The sequence below is a fragment of the Coenobita brevimanus genome, chromosome 105 (genome assembly GCF_032717465.1).
Source record: "Coenobita brevimanus isolate Jiangsu-jjx chromosome 105, ASM3271746v2, whole genome shotgun sequence".
Lineage (NCBI taxonomy): Eukaryota > Metazoa > Arthropoda > Malacostraca > Decapoda > Coenobitidae > Coenobita > Coenobita brevimanus.
The window spans coordinates 26,534,558-26,551,168 of record NC_137058.1 but is presented as its reverse complement, the minus strand read 5'-3'; the positions used below and the strand labels follow the sequence as shown (position 1 = coordinate 26,551,168).

The 16,611-nt window shown below is 44.2% G+C and overlaps 1 protein-coding gene across 2 annotated transcripts in view; it reads right to left on the bottom strand.

The window, feature by feature from the left end:
- Positions 1 to 1,223: 1,223 nt before the first annotated feature.
- LOC145416290 (long-chain fatty acid transport protein 4-like) overlaps positions 1,224 to 16,611 on the bottom strand; it is a 148,038-nt gene continuing 132,650 nt past the window's right edge. For both annotated transcript variants that reach the window (XM_080285288.1, XM_080285289.1), the window contains 3 exons: positions 13,115 to 13,272; positions 2,517 to 2,670; positions 1,224 to 1,412 (listed from right to left, as the gene is read on the bottom strand). In XM_080285288.1, the coding sequence (XP_080141414.1) occupies positions 1,255 to 1,412; positions 2,517 to 2,670; positions 13,115 to 13,272 (470 nt within the window). In that variant the 3' untranslated portion in view covers positions 1,224 to 1,254. The remainder of the gene's footprint in view (positions 1,413 to 2,516; positions 2,671 to 13,114; positions 13,273 to 16,611) is intronic.

Here is a 16,611-nt window from a genome sequence, read left to right as displayed (position 1 = left end):
CACTTCACTCTAGTGCTGGTATCTTCCAATGTAAAATTGGTAGAATAAATTGCTAAAGAAAAAGATGCTATGAAGCCTTCAATGCCTATCAAAGAGTACTCTAACAGGTCCCAGTTACGATGTGGGTACAAAGGTCTTGGGTATTAAGGCAGACAATCTGTTTTTCCCACCATCATAATATCCTCTAGAATATGAGGAAAGGATGGGGGTAGGAGAGGTTAAGTTACTTTAAAAAATACAATTGAGGAAGGGGGGAGGGAGTTTAAGTAATTTTTAAGAGCAGCATATGAAGGAAAAGGGAGGATGATGTTTATGTTACTTTAAAAATGGAATATGATGTAAAAAAAAGAAAGTTACTTTAAAATCTAAATATGAGAGAAAAAGAGAGAGAGTTCAAGTTACTTTTAAATCAGAATATGAATGAAAACGGGGGAGGCAGTTTAAGTTTAGAATTCCCTCATTCATTCATCTAATTCAGTGTCACCCCATGAGGAGTGTAAGAGCCTGGGGCTATGCAAGTTGGTCCTGACATTTAAGATGAGAGTATGAGAGAAAAAGGAAAGAGCATAAACTACAGTACTGTATTTATAAAAAAACAGAACATGAAGGAAAAAGGGGGAGGGGAAAAGGCGAGAGGCAAAATATGAGGGGAAGAGGGGGGATGATAGAAAAATAAGATAAAAATAAATAAAAATAAAAATTAACTTCTCCCACAATAAAGGGGAGGGGAGGGGAGGGGGGGGGGTCCTGGCATTAAAACCCACCAACTTCATTGCAGGGGGCCCTGACTAAACCCTGATGTTTCCACAAACAATGAAGTTGTATAAGTCTGGGATGAAAGGCACAGAAGATTTCTACCTCCTGTAATTCTTATCAAATCAAAATCTTCCCTTAGAATACTGAGGAGGAGAAGAGTTCACTACAAATAAAGAAACTGTAAATATAGGCCCTAACTTGACTACAGATATCCTGATGTCTCCAGTGGTGATGCAGTTTTAGAGGCCTGGGGTATTAGGACAGAGAATCAGTTTTTACTGACAGTCTACCTCTAGAATATGAGGAAAAAGAGGGGGGAGCACCTCTGACAATAAAGAATAAAAAAACAATAAACAATAATTGTCCAACTTTCCTACTTTATGGCTACTACGATTTTTAAAGTCAAAATTTTCTCCTAGAAAACAGTAGGAAAGGAGGGGGTTCCAAATATTTAAGAAACCCTTGATATGTCTCTAACTTCACTACAGGCAGCCCTAACTAAACCCTGATATCCCCGGAGACGATGCGATTGTAAATGTTTGGGGTGAGAGGCACGTAGGCTTTCTGCTTGTTGTCCATGAAGTACAACGGGTCCTTGATTGTGTTGGGATTAAACCCTTCCTTCTGGATTGTCACTTTCTTCAGCTTGAATGTCCCTGAAGAATAGGAAAGATAACTCAACATAATGCTAAGGCTATAACTCAACATAATGCTAAGGCTATCTATCAACAACCAAATGTCTTATTCATCATCAGCATCATCTAATCCTGTGCTGACCCATGAGGAGCATAGGACCCCAGGGCTAGGCAAGTTGGTCCTGACATTTAAGATGAGAGTGACCAGCCTCACTCATCCCTGAGTGGCATTACGTAAGCAATAAACCCCAACCACCCCTTGGATATAAACCGACACAGGCTCAATCTGATTGGAGCACCTTAATTACCCAATAAACCACCTGTTACCACCCAACATAGAAAATGGCTTCCTGGTGTATTGGAAACCATTTGGCTTGTCACTCAGCGTAGAGTCACCCATGAGTAGAAGGAAGAGGAAAGAAAGAATGAAAGAAGGACATAAAATGAAGGAAAGTTTTCCTTCAGTATTGTGACACATGAAAACTCTGTGGTAGAACAGGAATTAGCCATGTCAGTTCCATATGTTTAATTTCATTCCAACTACTAACATACTGTTTTAAACAAGAAGGCTTAGACACAGTCTTCATTAACCTCTTCACTACAGGATTCTACCTAAAAGCTGAATAACATCACCTGGTAAGAGCAAGAATGAACTAAAAAATATGTCACAGGAATGAAGAGGGTTAATAACAGCTTTATTAACCTCTCCAGTTAAAAAACGTCTCAGCTGCAACGGCACAAATAAAATAAGAAAAATTCCTCACCAGACTGACGAGATTAATCACACAGGGTAGTAATGGATTGTTTCAAATGTCATTCTCCTGCTGATACACTACCTTGACTTAACAAAAGCAAATATGATGACTTAAGATAAATGTACTTTTCTATATTAATGTCAATGATGGTGAGGGATGCCATTATACAATGGCAATAATAAAGTCAGGCAACTCTGCTGCCCAGTAATACATGTCCCTCAACTCCTTCCCTATCCTTTGAAAGGAAGATGGCAGGCTACAGGAATAGGGTAACTTCAGCCTGCAATCAACCAGGTTCACAACTAGATAAGAATGGGGTTGCAACTATTACAGTACTTCAACTAGTATCTTGATCTGTCTTCTTGCTTACCAGTCATCTCCAGCTTCTTCACAACACGCAGGAAGAGTGGTCGGGCATAGGATGGGAGGGTTCTGCACACCCCACTGTAGATGCGGTCGAGGTCCAGTGAGCCAATCTCATCCAGAAGTGCCGCCATGCCTGCTCTACCCTCCGCTCCTGGCACCTGGGATAAAAATTGTCACAGGTTTACATGTATCAAAATTATCTGTTTATCTATGGCCAGACACATTTATGACATGAGCCACAATTTAAATGCCTCCATGTTACCTTGTCCTTTACCATCAGGCCACTCTCCTTCCAACTCACACCACACTCATTCATATACCTATCCATCACCTCATTCATCCAATCATTATCACATGTTTATACTTGTCATGAAATTTATCTGTCTATCACAAGGGAGGGTAAAACTAAATGCCTCCATGTTACCTTGTTCTCAACCATCAGGTTGCTCTCCCTAAAAATAATACCACTCTCACACGTATACCTCTCCACCCCAACCCCTCACCTCACTGTGTGCCCTTCCTCCTCCCTTCCCACTCTTCCCCTCCACCTCACACACATACACTCCCTAATTCAATTTCTCACTCCCCCATCCTCTATACATTACTATATCATTTTTGTTTTATCCATCCATCCATCCATCATCCAATCCTACATTGCCCCATGAGGAGTGCAGGAGCCCGGGACTAGGCAGTTGGTCCTGAAATTTAAGATGATAGTGACCAGCCTCACTCACCCCTGTGTGGCATTACGTGAGCAATAAACCCCAACCATCCCTTGGATATAAACCTTCACCAGCTCAATCCGACTGGAGTGCAATAATTACCCACTAAACCACCAAGCGCCAAAATTTGGTTACATGGTTACCAACCAGTGTAGTAAATGGTTTCCTGGTGTACAGGAAACCATTTGGCTTGTCACTCAGTGTAGAGTCACCCACAGGCAGAAGGAAGAGGAAAGAATGAAGGAAAGAAAGACGGAGGAGGAAGCGTAATGTCACCCGTAGGCAGAAGGACGAGGAAAGAATGAAGGAAAGAAAGACAGAAGAGGATGGAAGGAAGGAAGGATGGAGGAGAGGAAAGGGCAGACACCCGAGAGCAGCACTACATTGTGTGAGTGGATGGTGAGCGCCCCCACCTACCTCCTTATTTAATCCCTAAAGACCTACCCACACCCTACACACCACAGATACACATAGCTTCCGATGCAGATGATATAACACTTACATGTAGGCACCAAAATGCAAACACAGCTGCACACATCATCCAACCTTGCCTCAACACATTACACTAATGGTTCACCATAAACAGGCTCAAAATAGCCCCAGCCAAATCTACAGTGACCCTTCTCACAAAATGGTCAGCAGAACACAGTCACATCCCACACCTCACCATAAACAACACTCCCCTACCGCACACACACACACACACACACACACACACAAAATCCTTGGTGTAACATACAATACATCAATGTCATTTAAACAACACATCATAAACATTAAAAATAAAATAACACCAAGACTCAATACCTTGAGGTCACTTGCCCATACAACATTTGGACACAACAAAGAAACCACCACCACAATATACAAACAATACATACGTTCAGTGACAAAATATGCAAGCCCTGCCTGGGCTCCTAACCTCTCCAAAACACACTACAACACTCTAGAGAACATACAGAACATGGCCCTAAAAATAAATACAGGCTGCACAGCTACTACACCCACAGACCAACTACATCAAGAAACCAAAGTCCTCAGATTCAAGGATCACCTAGACATGAGAGGCACCCAGTTTCTTGCTGCAGCCTCCACTAACCCACAACATCCACTATATTACATGGCAGCACATCCACCCACACCAAGGAACATCAAAACAACACCCAGCACAGAATACCATACACAAATACTGTCATCTCTCCCCCCTAGCCCACCTCAGACCAGCTTCCAGAAGCATATCCACACTCAGATCACTCGCTGCTCCATTCAGTCACTTAAAGACAACACACAGTTGCATGCACGGCCTCCTGACATCCACTCTACTGAATCCTATCTCCCTCGTGAGGACAGGGTCCACCTGGCCAGGCTGAGATGTGGGCACCAACCAGCCCTCTTAACCCCTAAAACGCGGCTGTGTACGGCCGATCCCCCCGCTGTGGCGGGGTTGTAGCGGGGTCTGAGTACCTGTGGGAAAATATTTGTCAAAAATCAGAGATTAACCCTAGAGCATTAAAATTTTTAAGGCATATAGTACTTACATTCAGCTTTCTCCTGAGACACATGTTGAGCCTTTGTGGACTACCGAAGGACTTGTGAAGACTTGCAAAGTTGGGTAACAAAGTCTTCACTTTCACACCTCCAGAAACCCGGTTTTCTTTCTACCACAGCCTCAATCTGTCACAGTACACTTTATACAACAACGTACAGGTTGTTTGGAATCCGTATTTACAATAAGCACTGAAAATAAGGCTAAAATGAACGGAGCGCACGGCCGACATGCAGCGCGGCGGCGAACTTCCCGTCACTATTGACACATTTGCCTTTTCACGGCTAAAAACACGTATACTACATTATTTTCCATCATAGTACTTCGCAAACGTTCGCTTGTCACTATTACGGCCATAAAAATCACTGTCACTGCCAGTATTGTGGATCGGGAATGAGGAAGACCACCGCGGCGCGAGTTTATTCAGCCTTACGGTAGGCACTTTATTCTCGCTCCGGTCAGCCACTCGCACTTCATTTCTATCGCTCACTTTCACTCTAGCTGTCCATTTTTTGCCTTATTCATCAGTGTCACTGTCCATTGTTATAAAAATAATATTTTCTACACAACAAACTGTCACTGTCAGAACATAGAATAGGAACATATGCTTTCAACTTCTTACACTGGAGTGACTGTCACTCGCAATACTTATATTATTACTATGTACAATTATTTACACCAAAAAACACTGTCACTGTCAGAGCTTTTACAAGTACATACACTAATTTACACTCATCAGACTGTCACTGTCAGTACGTAAAAGAAAACTAAACACTAGTATCACTGTCACTCTCAGTATTATTTCCAAGAATCTTACCCTTATTTTCGATATCTAGTCAGGCTGTGGTAGTCAAAGAAACATGGGTAAGCACAGAGGGGAATTTTGCACTCTTTGCACTGCAAGGAGGTGCGCCTAAAGGTTCTGTCCTGCCTGGTAGTGTGGCTGCACACATGACACCTCCTCAGTGCTTTTCCCCTCTTGGCAGTAGCAGGCAGTGGCTCCAGGCGGTGTCGCTGAAGGTAGACCTGACACTGTAGGCGGTCTGGAGGTGTCTGAGGGTGGCGTTTGGGACCTGATGCAAGTACCTGGCCATAACGCTGAAGCAGCTGGTAGACACAAGTCTTAGAAAATCTTCGGAGAGAGTAGTTTGCTGGCTTCTTGTTCTTGATTTTATACAGGATGAAGGCGTTCAGCATGCACATATCAATCAAGTGCAAGAACACCTTCCTGTACCAACGATGATTCTTCCTCAAGCAGTCTATCTCTCCGAACATCATGTCAGACTTGTCCACCAGCCGCATATTGACGTTGTAGTCAATGACAGCATCAGGCTTCATCACAGGCTTGCCAGTCCTTCTGTCGACCTTCCCTGTGGCCAGCATTTCCCCCTTGTGTACTGTGGTGAGCACATTCACGACTCTCTTATCATGCCACCTGATCGCAAGCATCTCGTCAGTTTTCTTCAGGTGCACGTCTCCCCGCTTTGATTTTTCAGCCTCGGGGAAGGCAGGGTAGTGTGCCCTATTGCTCCTGACAGTGCCACAGGATCCGACGCCGTGTTCAGAAAGGTACTTGGCAAGTTTAGGAGCTGTATAGTAATTGTTCATATACAGGACATGATTCTCGCCAAAGTACTTTTCCAAAAGCACTTTCACCACAGAACCAGAGAATCCAAGGGGGTCAGTCTTGTCCAAATCGACATTGCTGGCAGTGTAAATCACGAAGTCTAAGATGAACCCCGTCTTGCAGTTGCACAGCACGAAAAACTTGATTCCAAAGCGGTGCCGTTTGCTTGGAATATACTGCACAAACCGAAGACGGCCCCTGAACAAAACCAAGGACTCGTCAATCACCACTTTCTTGAAAGGGCGCAGGAACCTCGTAAACTTATCCTTGGTCAAGTTCAGGATTCCCCTCACTTTCCATAATGGGTCAGTTCGGGAAGGCTCATCATTGTTCGACAAGTGAAGGTAAGTCATGAGCTGCCTAAAACGATCGCGGCTCATGTATTTATTGAAGATTGGTGTTGGGCAAAGATCGTCTGAACTCCAGTATTCCTCCAGCTTATGTTTCCAATTGTGGGGCATCAATAACATCAACCCAATAAATACATAGAGTTCCCTGATCGTTAGAGGCACCCATGCTGCCATCCGCGACGTGGATGGCATTGCCGCCTCACCTTCTCCTTCATGAACTGCAGCAGATTGCCCCTCGTACCTGTTCGTCTCGGTACAAATCTGCTCCATTACCTCGTTGTCAAGGAAGGCCAACAGGTAGTCCATGCATTCACCATCCTCTTGGACAGGGAAGTCAGCCTGAACTCCACACCCACTGTCATCAAAGGGCAGATCTTCCGGCACAAAATCTGAGCCCTCTGACCACACGAAGGCATCAAGAGTGCCCTGCCTAGGCTGGGAGGTGCTGGGGGCGGCGGGGGGTGAGGCAGGTTGTGTGGGAGTGGGTGAGGCAGGCGGTGAGACAGTGCGTGAGGCAGAGGCTGTCCTAGGTCGTGTTGGTGTAGTGGTGGTGGTGGTGAGGAGATTATCAGAGGGTTCAAGGTCACTCGCAGTGGCGTGACTGGCGAGTTGCCTAGTGCGAGTTTCCTTATGAGCTAGCCTTACACTAGGGGACAAAGTTCTAGCTCTACTACCACGAACACTGGGCCTAAGGAAACCTCTACTACGTAAAGTCGAAGGTCTACTTCCCTTCCGAGGTGGTGAAGGCGACTCTGAAGACTCAGGAGACAGGGCAGCTGAAGAGGAGGACGAGAGAATGGGGCTAGGAGTGCGTGGCGGGCTGGCGGTGGCGTGACGTGGCGTAGGGGACAATGGCTGTGAACCGGGGTCACCACTCCTTTCCCTCTTGGCCCCCTTTCCATATTCTAAGCCCCTTTTCACAGGAGCCTTGCCTGTTGAGGTGCTTGGCACAGAAACAGTCACTTCTGGCACAGACTTAGCACTCGATTGCATGTCAGACTCTGCCAGGCTTGACCAAACACCAACGTCACTCCCATAATCCATGGACGCTTTCAATAGTTCACTGGCTATTGCAGAGTCACTCAGTCCCTTAGCAGTTCCTGGTAAGGTTTTGAACGGGGTTGAGGTCACAAAACCCTTTTTCGGAGGGCTGGAAGGCACAGACTCGGAAGAGCTTGAATTTGACATGGTGTCACCGTGGAAGATTCGCATGGACTGACGCTAAACAGGGGCAAACCGTGCGAAAAAATCACAGTGTGACAACTGGGGAAACAAGCGTTTCCCAATAGCAGAAAGTGCTTGCGAGATGACGGCGCAGATTGACACGTATGAGCCGTCCGCGCGCTGCCATATCGCACGATGAGGGAGGGCCGCGCATCGGTGCGTGGGTGGGTAAAAAAAATGAAACTTGGCAACAACTGAGGTCAGTAGTACAAAGGTCAAGTGTGCTAAATGTAGCTCAAGGGTGGCGGTACTGATAGACAATACCAGCTGGAGCCTGCTTGCCCGCGGTTATTCAAAATTAACTCAAATCGCAAACGCGACGATCCGCTGTTCTGTCCTTTGGGCTGACAGTCGCAAAAGCGACGATCCGCGTTTAAGGGGTTAAGCTACCAGAAGAGGCTGGATGACTCCGTCACTGATGCCTGTCCAGGATGCAACATAGCACCCCATACTATTAAGCACATTATGGAAGACTGCATTGCACACAATCACCTATGCCAACAACACAATATACATTCTATGAGAGCTCTGTGGGAAAGCCTGGTCTCGGCCAAGGCCTTCCTAAGGAGCTCAGGGCTATTCAGCTAGACTGCCTAGGGAACAACTACTACTGCTACTACTATCCCTAAAGTCCTAGTCGCATCAACTGATGTGTCTGAGTTCTATGCCAAAATGCCTAATCACATCAACTGAACAGGACCTATAAAAAACTGTGGAGCACTTCCTCCACCCTGATTATGACGTACAGTAAAAGTCCAATTCTTCGGCATCCAATTCCCCGGCAAATCTGACATTTCGGCAGTTTTGAGAAATAGTCCCATTTACGAAAATCTCTGATTGTTCAGCAGATTTTCCGATTTTTTTCATACCCTCTACTGCTGGGGACTTCTTCCAGCAGTGGCAGACTCCAATCAACCCCTTCTATTGTACATATGTAAATAAGGAACCTACTATAAGTTTAGGTAAGTGCATGTGAACTTGTAGGCCTACTGTATCATTACATTTATGTACAGTATGTTCAATAATTTCTTTATTTTTCATATTCATGTATAGTACTGTATTCATTACAGTATTGTACAGTATCAAACAGTATACAGTACTTTCTCCAAACACATTTGTAATGATATGAGTAGTGATGATAGTGTTCACCGAAACATATAAGGTACCGAGTGGGTAGGGTTTTTGATAATTCGGCAATTTTGATTTTTCGGCACTTGCCTGGTCCCATAGATGCCGAAAAATAGGACTTCTACTGTACCTGGCGTCAGGCCAATGAGAACTCACCCCCCCTCTGGGCTGCCTCCATGCCACCCTCTACCCTACTTCCTCACTCCCTCCTTGTCCCCCATCACCCTCTCACCCCTCCAACCACCTGCATCTTTCCTCCCACCACCACCTGTGTCCCCTCCCACCCACTCTCGCCCCTCCTCCCACCCTGCTAGTCGTGTGTCCCCCCTGAACCCCACCCCATCCCTCCCTCCTTGTCCCTCACTACCCTCCCCTCCCCTACAGACCCCCAAAAGGTATCAGGCAGCCAGGATGTTACAGAACACACTGACGTGCTTTCTTTTCAGGAGAAAAATTGGTTATTTTTTCCAACCTCTGTACCTATAGGCCTACTCCCCACATCCTAGTAATCTCCCACACCTACATAAACCTGTTTTCATGGTTGGTGTGACAAAACACTTTGAAATGGCCTGTTTCAATAAGAAAAATATGTAGTTATAAAAATTTTCATGTTTTAGAGTGTTTTTGAGGGGTAACCATTATAAACTATTTTTAACTTTGACGCACGATTGTGCGGTAACCATTTGACCTATGGGGGTGCGGATCGCTTTGTCAGGTGTGTAAATTCTTCCTCTTTAGCCAGAACACAATCACTCTGCCCTTGGTGAAAGTCGCCAGGACATTCCCAAAGTGCGGTTGTGGGAGGTACCCTGCCTGAAATAATTGCGGTCTTTAGAGGTTAATCTCCATGAATCAGGCGCTGTATCCAATTGGCTGATTCTTGTTTCTTCCAAATGGTTTTATTAATCTTAGGGGAGATTTTTTTTGTAGTAAAAGAGTCTATGAAAGCTTTCCCTAACCCCTAGATTTGAAAAGTCTCTCCTAAACTTATTAAAATCATCAGGAGGTAGTAAGAATGAAATGTACATTACAGACTATAATACTCTGATTAATGAGGCTAAACTTGAATGCAAAATGAAGGAACTTTATTTTTTTTTTTTTACTGGGAAACTATCTCTATCTATCTATTACCAGACGCCTCAATCTCGTTTGGGGTGGCCACACACAAATCGCCTCCACATCGCCCTGTCCCCCGCCATTTCACTGCCCTGCTCCCAACTCACACCCCCCTCTCTCATATACCTCTCCACCCCATCCCTCCATCTCATCCTCGGCCTCTCACATACACTCTCTTCATCAGTCTTTCACCCTCCATCCTCTCCACATGGCCAAACCACCTCAGTGTGTTCCTCATAACACTTCCTATCACATCCACTTCCACACCGCAACGCTCCTTTATATCCTCATTCGTCAGCCTGTCTCTCCATGTGACTCCACAGGCTCCTCTTAAATAACTCATTTCCACTGCTTTCATTCTTGATTTGTGTCCTTCCAACAACGTCCAAGCTTCACTTCCATACGTTAGAGTTGGTATCACAATACTGTCATGTAGTAACTTTTTCACTTCCATGCTCACTTCCTTGTTTCTTATCACTGCTTTCAAAGAACCAGCAACCTTTCTTCCCTGCAGTACCCTTTCAAGCACTTCACCCTCCAAACCTCCATCCTTACTCATCACACTACCCAAATACTTAAACGTACTCACATTTTCCAATTCCTCACCATCCAACTTCGCTGTACATTCACTGACTTCACCTCTCTCAAAGACCATCACTTTACTCTTCCCTACATTCACCTTTAGATTCCGTTTCTTACACACTCTCCCAAACTCATCCACCAAGCCTTGCAGCTTCCCTTCGTCTTCACTCAACAACACAGTATCATCTGCAAACAACAGTACAGGGAGTTTCTAAACACTATCCTCTCTCACCAGGGCCACTCCAACATCCACTACCCTACCTTGTACCTCTTTTATTACCCCATCCATGAACAGATTGAACAACCATGGAGACATGACACATCCCTGTTTCAACACAACCTTCAAAGAGTAAAACTCACTTAGTTCACCATCCACACGCACTGCAGCCTTCGCACCATCATACATACTCTTCACAGCATTCAACAACTTCCCATCTACTCCATATAGTCTTAATACTTCCCACAATCCTTGTCTATCCACCCTGTCATATGCTTTCTCCAAATCCATGAAAGCCGCATATAACTTCTTTCCCTTCTCTAGAAACTTTTCCACTAAAGATCTAAGAATGAATATCTGATCTCTACAACCTCTTCCCTTCCTAAAGCCTCCCTGTTCTTCTCCAACTAATTCCTCTGTTCTTTCTCTAACTCTGTCATTAAGTATCCTACCATACACTTTTCCTATTATTCTAAGAAGAAAAATGACCCTATGATTACCACACACACTTCTTTTTCCCCTTTTCCTTTGTACAGGGGAATAATTATACCTGACTTCCAATCCTCCGGGACTCTACCTTCCTCCCAGGCCAATCTGCACATCTTCCACATCCATTCTACTACTACCTCTCCCCCATGCTTCAGCATTTCACCACACACTCCATCAATTCCTGGTGCTTTCCCCGATTTAACTTTCTTCATTGCTTCCACAACTTCTATCCTACTGATTTCTTCCTGTCTTCTCACCTCCCTCCTTCTCCCAGCCATTCCCCAGCCACTTGTACTCGCATTACTTCCATCCTCTATGTTCAACAATTCCTTAAAGTGTTCTCTCCATCTGCTCACTTTTTCTCCCTTCTCCACTAGTAATCTAACATTTTTATCTTCCACTCCCCTGCTAACCTCACTTCCACCCTGTCTTAATCTCTTCACCTCTTTCCAGAACATTTTCTTACAGTCCCTCCACTTTACACTCAAATTCCTTCCCAATTCCTCATCCACTCTCTTCTTACTCTCTCTTACTAATCTTTTCACCTCTTTCTTTCTACATATAACTCTCTCTTCCACCTCTCAACTTCTTCCATGCCCCTATTTCTCATCCATTCATTGTATGCTTTCTTCTTTTGTGCCACAGCCTGTATCACCTCTTCAGTCCACTATCCATAAAAAATATAAAAATACTATGATTGCTAATCAACAAAGAACTAAAATCAGGATCCATTCATTTCATGAAGACTGGAAGTCCCTTTTTTTTTTTTTTTTAAATACTAGAAGGCACAAACTTGAGAGTTTAAGGAACCCATGAATTTCATGTTAAGTAAGAATAACTGTACTAAGAAGATACCAGATCTGGACTGAAACAAAATTCTTCAAGGTCATTTAACGAACTACCACAAATTGAAATGAATAATATTTTGCTTCAAGGCATGACCACTTATATTCACCTATACATCCTTCTACAAGCAGTCACATGAGCCATGTTTCTGGCAACTTTTCACGGGCAACTTGATCTTGGCAGTAATTTTTCCAGGTGACTGCAAGGGCCTCTGAGACAGTATTTCTTTAACAGCTACCAAGAGAATGTCACCAAAATGAAGTTGCAAGAGAAAAGTTTGATGTTTGTTTTCCACTCATCAACAGTCAGACAGGTTCACTTGATAGCTCTCCCCCTCCCCGCCACTTTGCTCTTATCTGTACCACCTCTCTAGTTGTACCTCTAGATACAAATACCCCCCTGCCCAATTTTTGCCTTGGTCTATGTCTCCATCAACTACCCACTACCTAAATGCCTTTACATATCCTCCAACATTCGTGATCCATTCTTTTAACATGTCCTGTCTTACATCTCCTTTCTACTTTCTCTTACACTATATTTAATCTTTTCTACATCTCACTCAACATACATGCCTCATTCTCTTAAAATGTCCCAACCATCTCACATCTCTTTCTACTTCCTACTACTGTACATTACCTTTATTCTCTTCTACATCTCATCCAACAGTCGTGATCCATTCTCTTAACATGTCCCAAGTATCTCACCTCTCCTTTCTACTTCTTTCTACACCACCTTTACTCCCTTGCACATCTTACCTCCACTCCATACACAACCACATCAGTGTGTCCTGCTGCCCGTGACACAACCGCCTCAACCTCCCCAGTGGACACATTCTCTCCCTTCCACCGAAACGTGTCACCAGTACGGTCCTTGAAGTACAGGTAACCCTCATCGTCCATCACTAATATGTCACCTGCAAGAATACACAAGAATCAGTTTTGAATCTCCCTCTCCTCTCTCTCTCTCTCTCTCTGACTATTTATATTTACTTATTAAATTATCAGTTTATATACTATAAACTCTCAAGTATCCGCCATAATTCAGCCAACCCCCACACTGGATATTGCAGAACATTAGATATTGTGTAGGTACTCCCAATCGGCTATCCAATTGGCACTGAGCTGGATAATGTGTCACTATCTGTCTCGACCCTTTATCCTAAAATCTTCCCTATAATATTACCCATGAGTAAATGATTAAAATCATGCATAAAATATTTCATTACAGTACTGACACAGTGCATATGGTACATTAGTTTGGTACAGGACATAATATGATCATAATCATACTGTACTCACCTAATGTTAGCACTAATCGAGGGTAGGTATGCACCCCCTGGGGGTAGGGTTTTTTTTCAAGAATACTCCCCCAGTATCCCTGCTTGTCGTAAAAGGCGACTAAAAGGGTTGGCTGAGGGTTAGTGCCCCTCCCCGGAAAACAAGTAACTAAAAAAACAAACAAGAAGCCTCGGACAAGGACTGACCAAACGACGACGACCAAGGACCGGACAAAGGACATGGTAGTTGGAACTTGGAATGTAAGGGGAGCGAATGATGAGATGAAAGAGAGAGAGATTGTCCAGGTGCTTGAGGGTGCGAAAGTGGATGTATGTGGAATAACTGAAACAAAATGGAGAGGAGAAAGTGTGAGAGAATGGGAGTATGGATGGGGTATATGTGCAGGAGTAGGTGAGAATGAGAGGGCAAAGGAAGGAGTATGTATAGTTGTGAGTAAAAGATGGAAGAGGAGCATAAGACAGTATGCATCAGTTGGGTCAAGGATTGTGTGGGTAAAGTTGAAAGTTGAAATACAAATGTGGGCGATTGTGTGTGTGTATGCGCCAACGCAAGATCGTGCTAGAAGAGTGAGAGAAGAGTTCTGGACAAATGTAGAAGTGTGCATGGAAAAGTTTGGAAGGAATGAGAGAGTGTTTTTGATTGGTGATATGAATGGTAAGGCAAGGAATGTGAAGGTGGATGGAACAGTTGGTGAGTGGGGTGTGCCTGCTGAGATAGATGAGAATGGGAGTGCGTTAGTGGACATTTGTGCTGGGAGGGGGTTGGTGATAGCCAATACCCTCTTCAGGCATAAAATGATCCACAGGTATACATGGCGAGTGATGAGAAGGGTGGGTGGTGAACTGAATGAAAGGAAGGCAATGACTGATTATGTGTGTGTGGATGAAAGGATGCGAAGATGTGTAATGGATGCAAGAGTTTATAGAGGTTGGGGGAGTGGACTTTCTGACCACTACTTGGTGGTGGCCAGAATTAGAATTCAAGTAAGATGGAGGAATAGAAGAAGGGAAAGATGAGAGGAAGGAGTAGTTGCAAGGAGAGTGGAAAGGTTACAAGAGGATGAGAAAAAGGCAGAGTATAAGAGAGAAGTGGAGGAACGATTGGGCAAATATGAATTGGAGCAGATGGGAGACGTGGAAAGTGTGTGTAGGATATTTACAGAAGAAATATGTGCAGCATGTGATGTGGTGTGTGGAAGGAAGAGAAGATGGAGGCAGGTGCAAGGAACAGCGTGGTGGACTGAAGAGGTGAAACAGGCTGTGGCACAAAATAAGAAAGCATACAATGAATGGATGAGAAATAGGGGCGTGGAAGAAGTTGAGAGGCGGAAGAGAGAGTTATATTTAGAAAGAAAGAGAGGTGAAAAGATTAGTAAGAGAGAGTAAGAAGAGAGTGGATGAGGAATTTGGAAGGAATTTGAGTGTAAAGTGGAGGGACTGTAAGAAAATGTTCTGGAAAGAGGTGAAAAGAGTAAGACAGGGTGGAAGTGAAGTTAGCAGGGGAGTGAAAGATAAAAATGGTAGATTACTAGTGGAGAAGGGAGAAAAAGTGAGCAGATGGAGAGAACACTTTAAGGAATTGTTGAACATAGAGGTTGGAAGTAATGCGAGTATAAGTGGCTGGGGAATGGCTGGGAGGAGGAGGGAGGTGAGAAGATAGGAAGAAATCAGTAGGATAGAAGTTGTGGAGGCAATGAAGAAAGTTAAATCGGGGAAAGCACCAGGAATTGATGGAGTGTGTGGTGAAATGCTGAAGCATGGGAGAGAGATAGTAGTAGAATGGATGTGGCAGATGTGCAGATTGGCCTGGGAGGAATGTAGAGTCCCGGAGGATTGGAAGTCAGGTATAATTATTCCCTTGTACAAAGGAAAAGGGGAAAAAGAAGTGTGTGGTAATCATAGGGGCATTTGTCTTCTTAGTATAATAGGAAAAGTGTATGGTAGGATACTTACTGACAGAGTTAGAGAAAGAACAGAGAAATTAGTTGGAGAAGAACAGGGAGGCTTTAGGAGGGAAGAGGTTGTGTAGATCAGATATTCATTCTTAGATCTTTAGTGGAAAAGTTTCTAGAGAAGGGAAAAGTTGTATGCGGCTTTCATGGATTTGGAGAAAGCATATGACAGGGTGGATAGACAAGGATTGTGGAAAGTGTTAAGAATATATGGAGTAGATGAGAAGTTGTTGAATGCTGTGAAGAGTATGTACGATGGTGCGAAGGCTGTAGTGCGTGTGGATGGTGAACTAAGTGAATTTTTCTCTTTGAAAGTTGGGTTGAAACAGGGATGTGTCATGTCTCCATGATTGTTCAATCTGTACATGGATGGGGTAATAAAAGAGGTACAAGGTAGGGTAGTGGATGTTGGAGTGGCCCTGGTGAGAGAGGATAGTGTTTGGAAACTCCCTGTACTCTTGCTTGCAGATGATACTGTGCTGTTGAGTGAAGACGAAGGGGAGCTGCAAGGCTTGGTGGATGAGTTTGGGAGAGTGTGTAAGAAACGGAATCTAAAAGTGAATGTAGGGAAGAGTAAAGTGATGGTCTTTGAGAGAGGTGATGTCAGTGAATGTACAGCGAGGTTGGATGGTGAGGAATTGGAAAATGTGAGTACGTTTAAGTACTTGGGTAGTGTGATGAGTAAGGATGGAGGTTTGGAGGGTGAGGTGCTTGAAAGGGTACAGCAGGGAAGAAAGGTTGCTGGTTCTTTGAAAGCAGTGATAAGAAACAGGGAGGTGAGCATGGAAATGAAAAAGTTACTACATGACAGTATTGTGATATCAACTCTAACGTACGGAAGTGAAGCTTGGAAGTTGTTGGAAGGACACAAGTCAAGAGTGAGAGCAGTGGAAATTAGTTATTTAAAAGAAGCCTGTGGAGTCACATGGAGAGAGAGGCTGACGAATGAGGATATAAAGGAGCGTTGTGGTGTGGATGTGGATGTGATAGGAAGCATTATGAG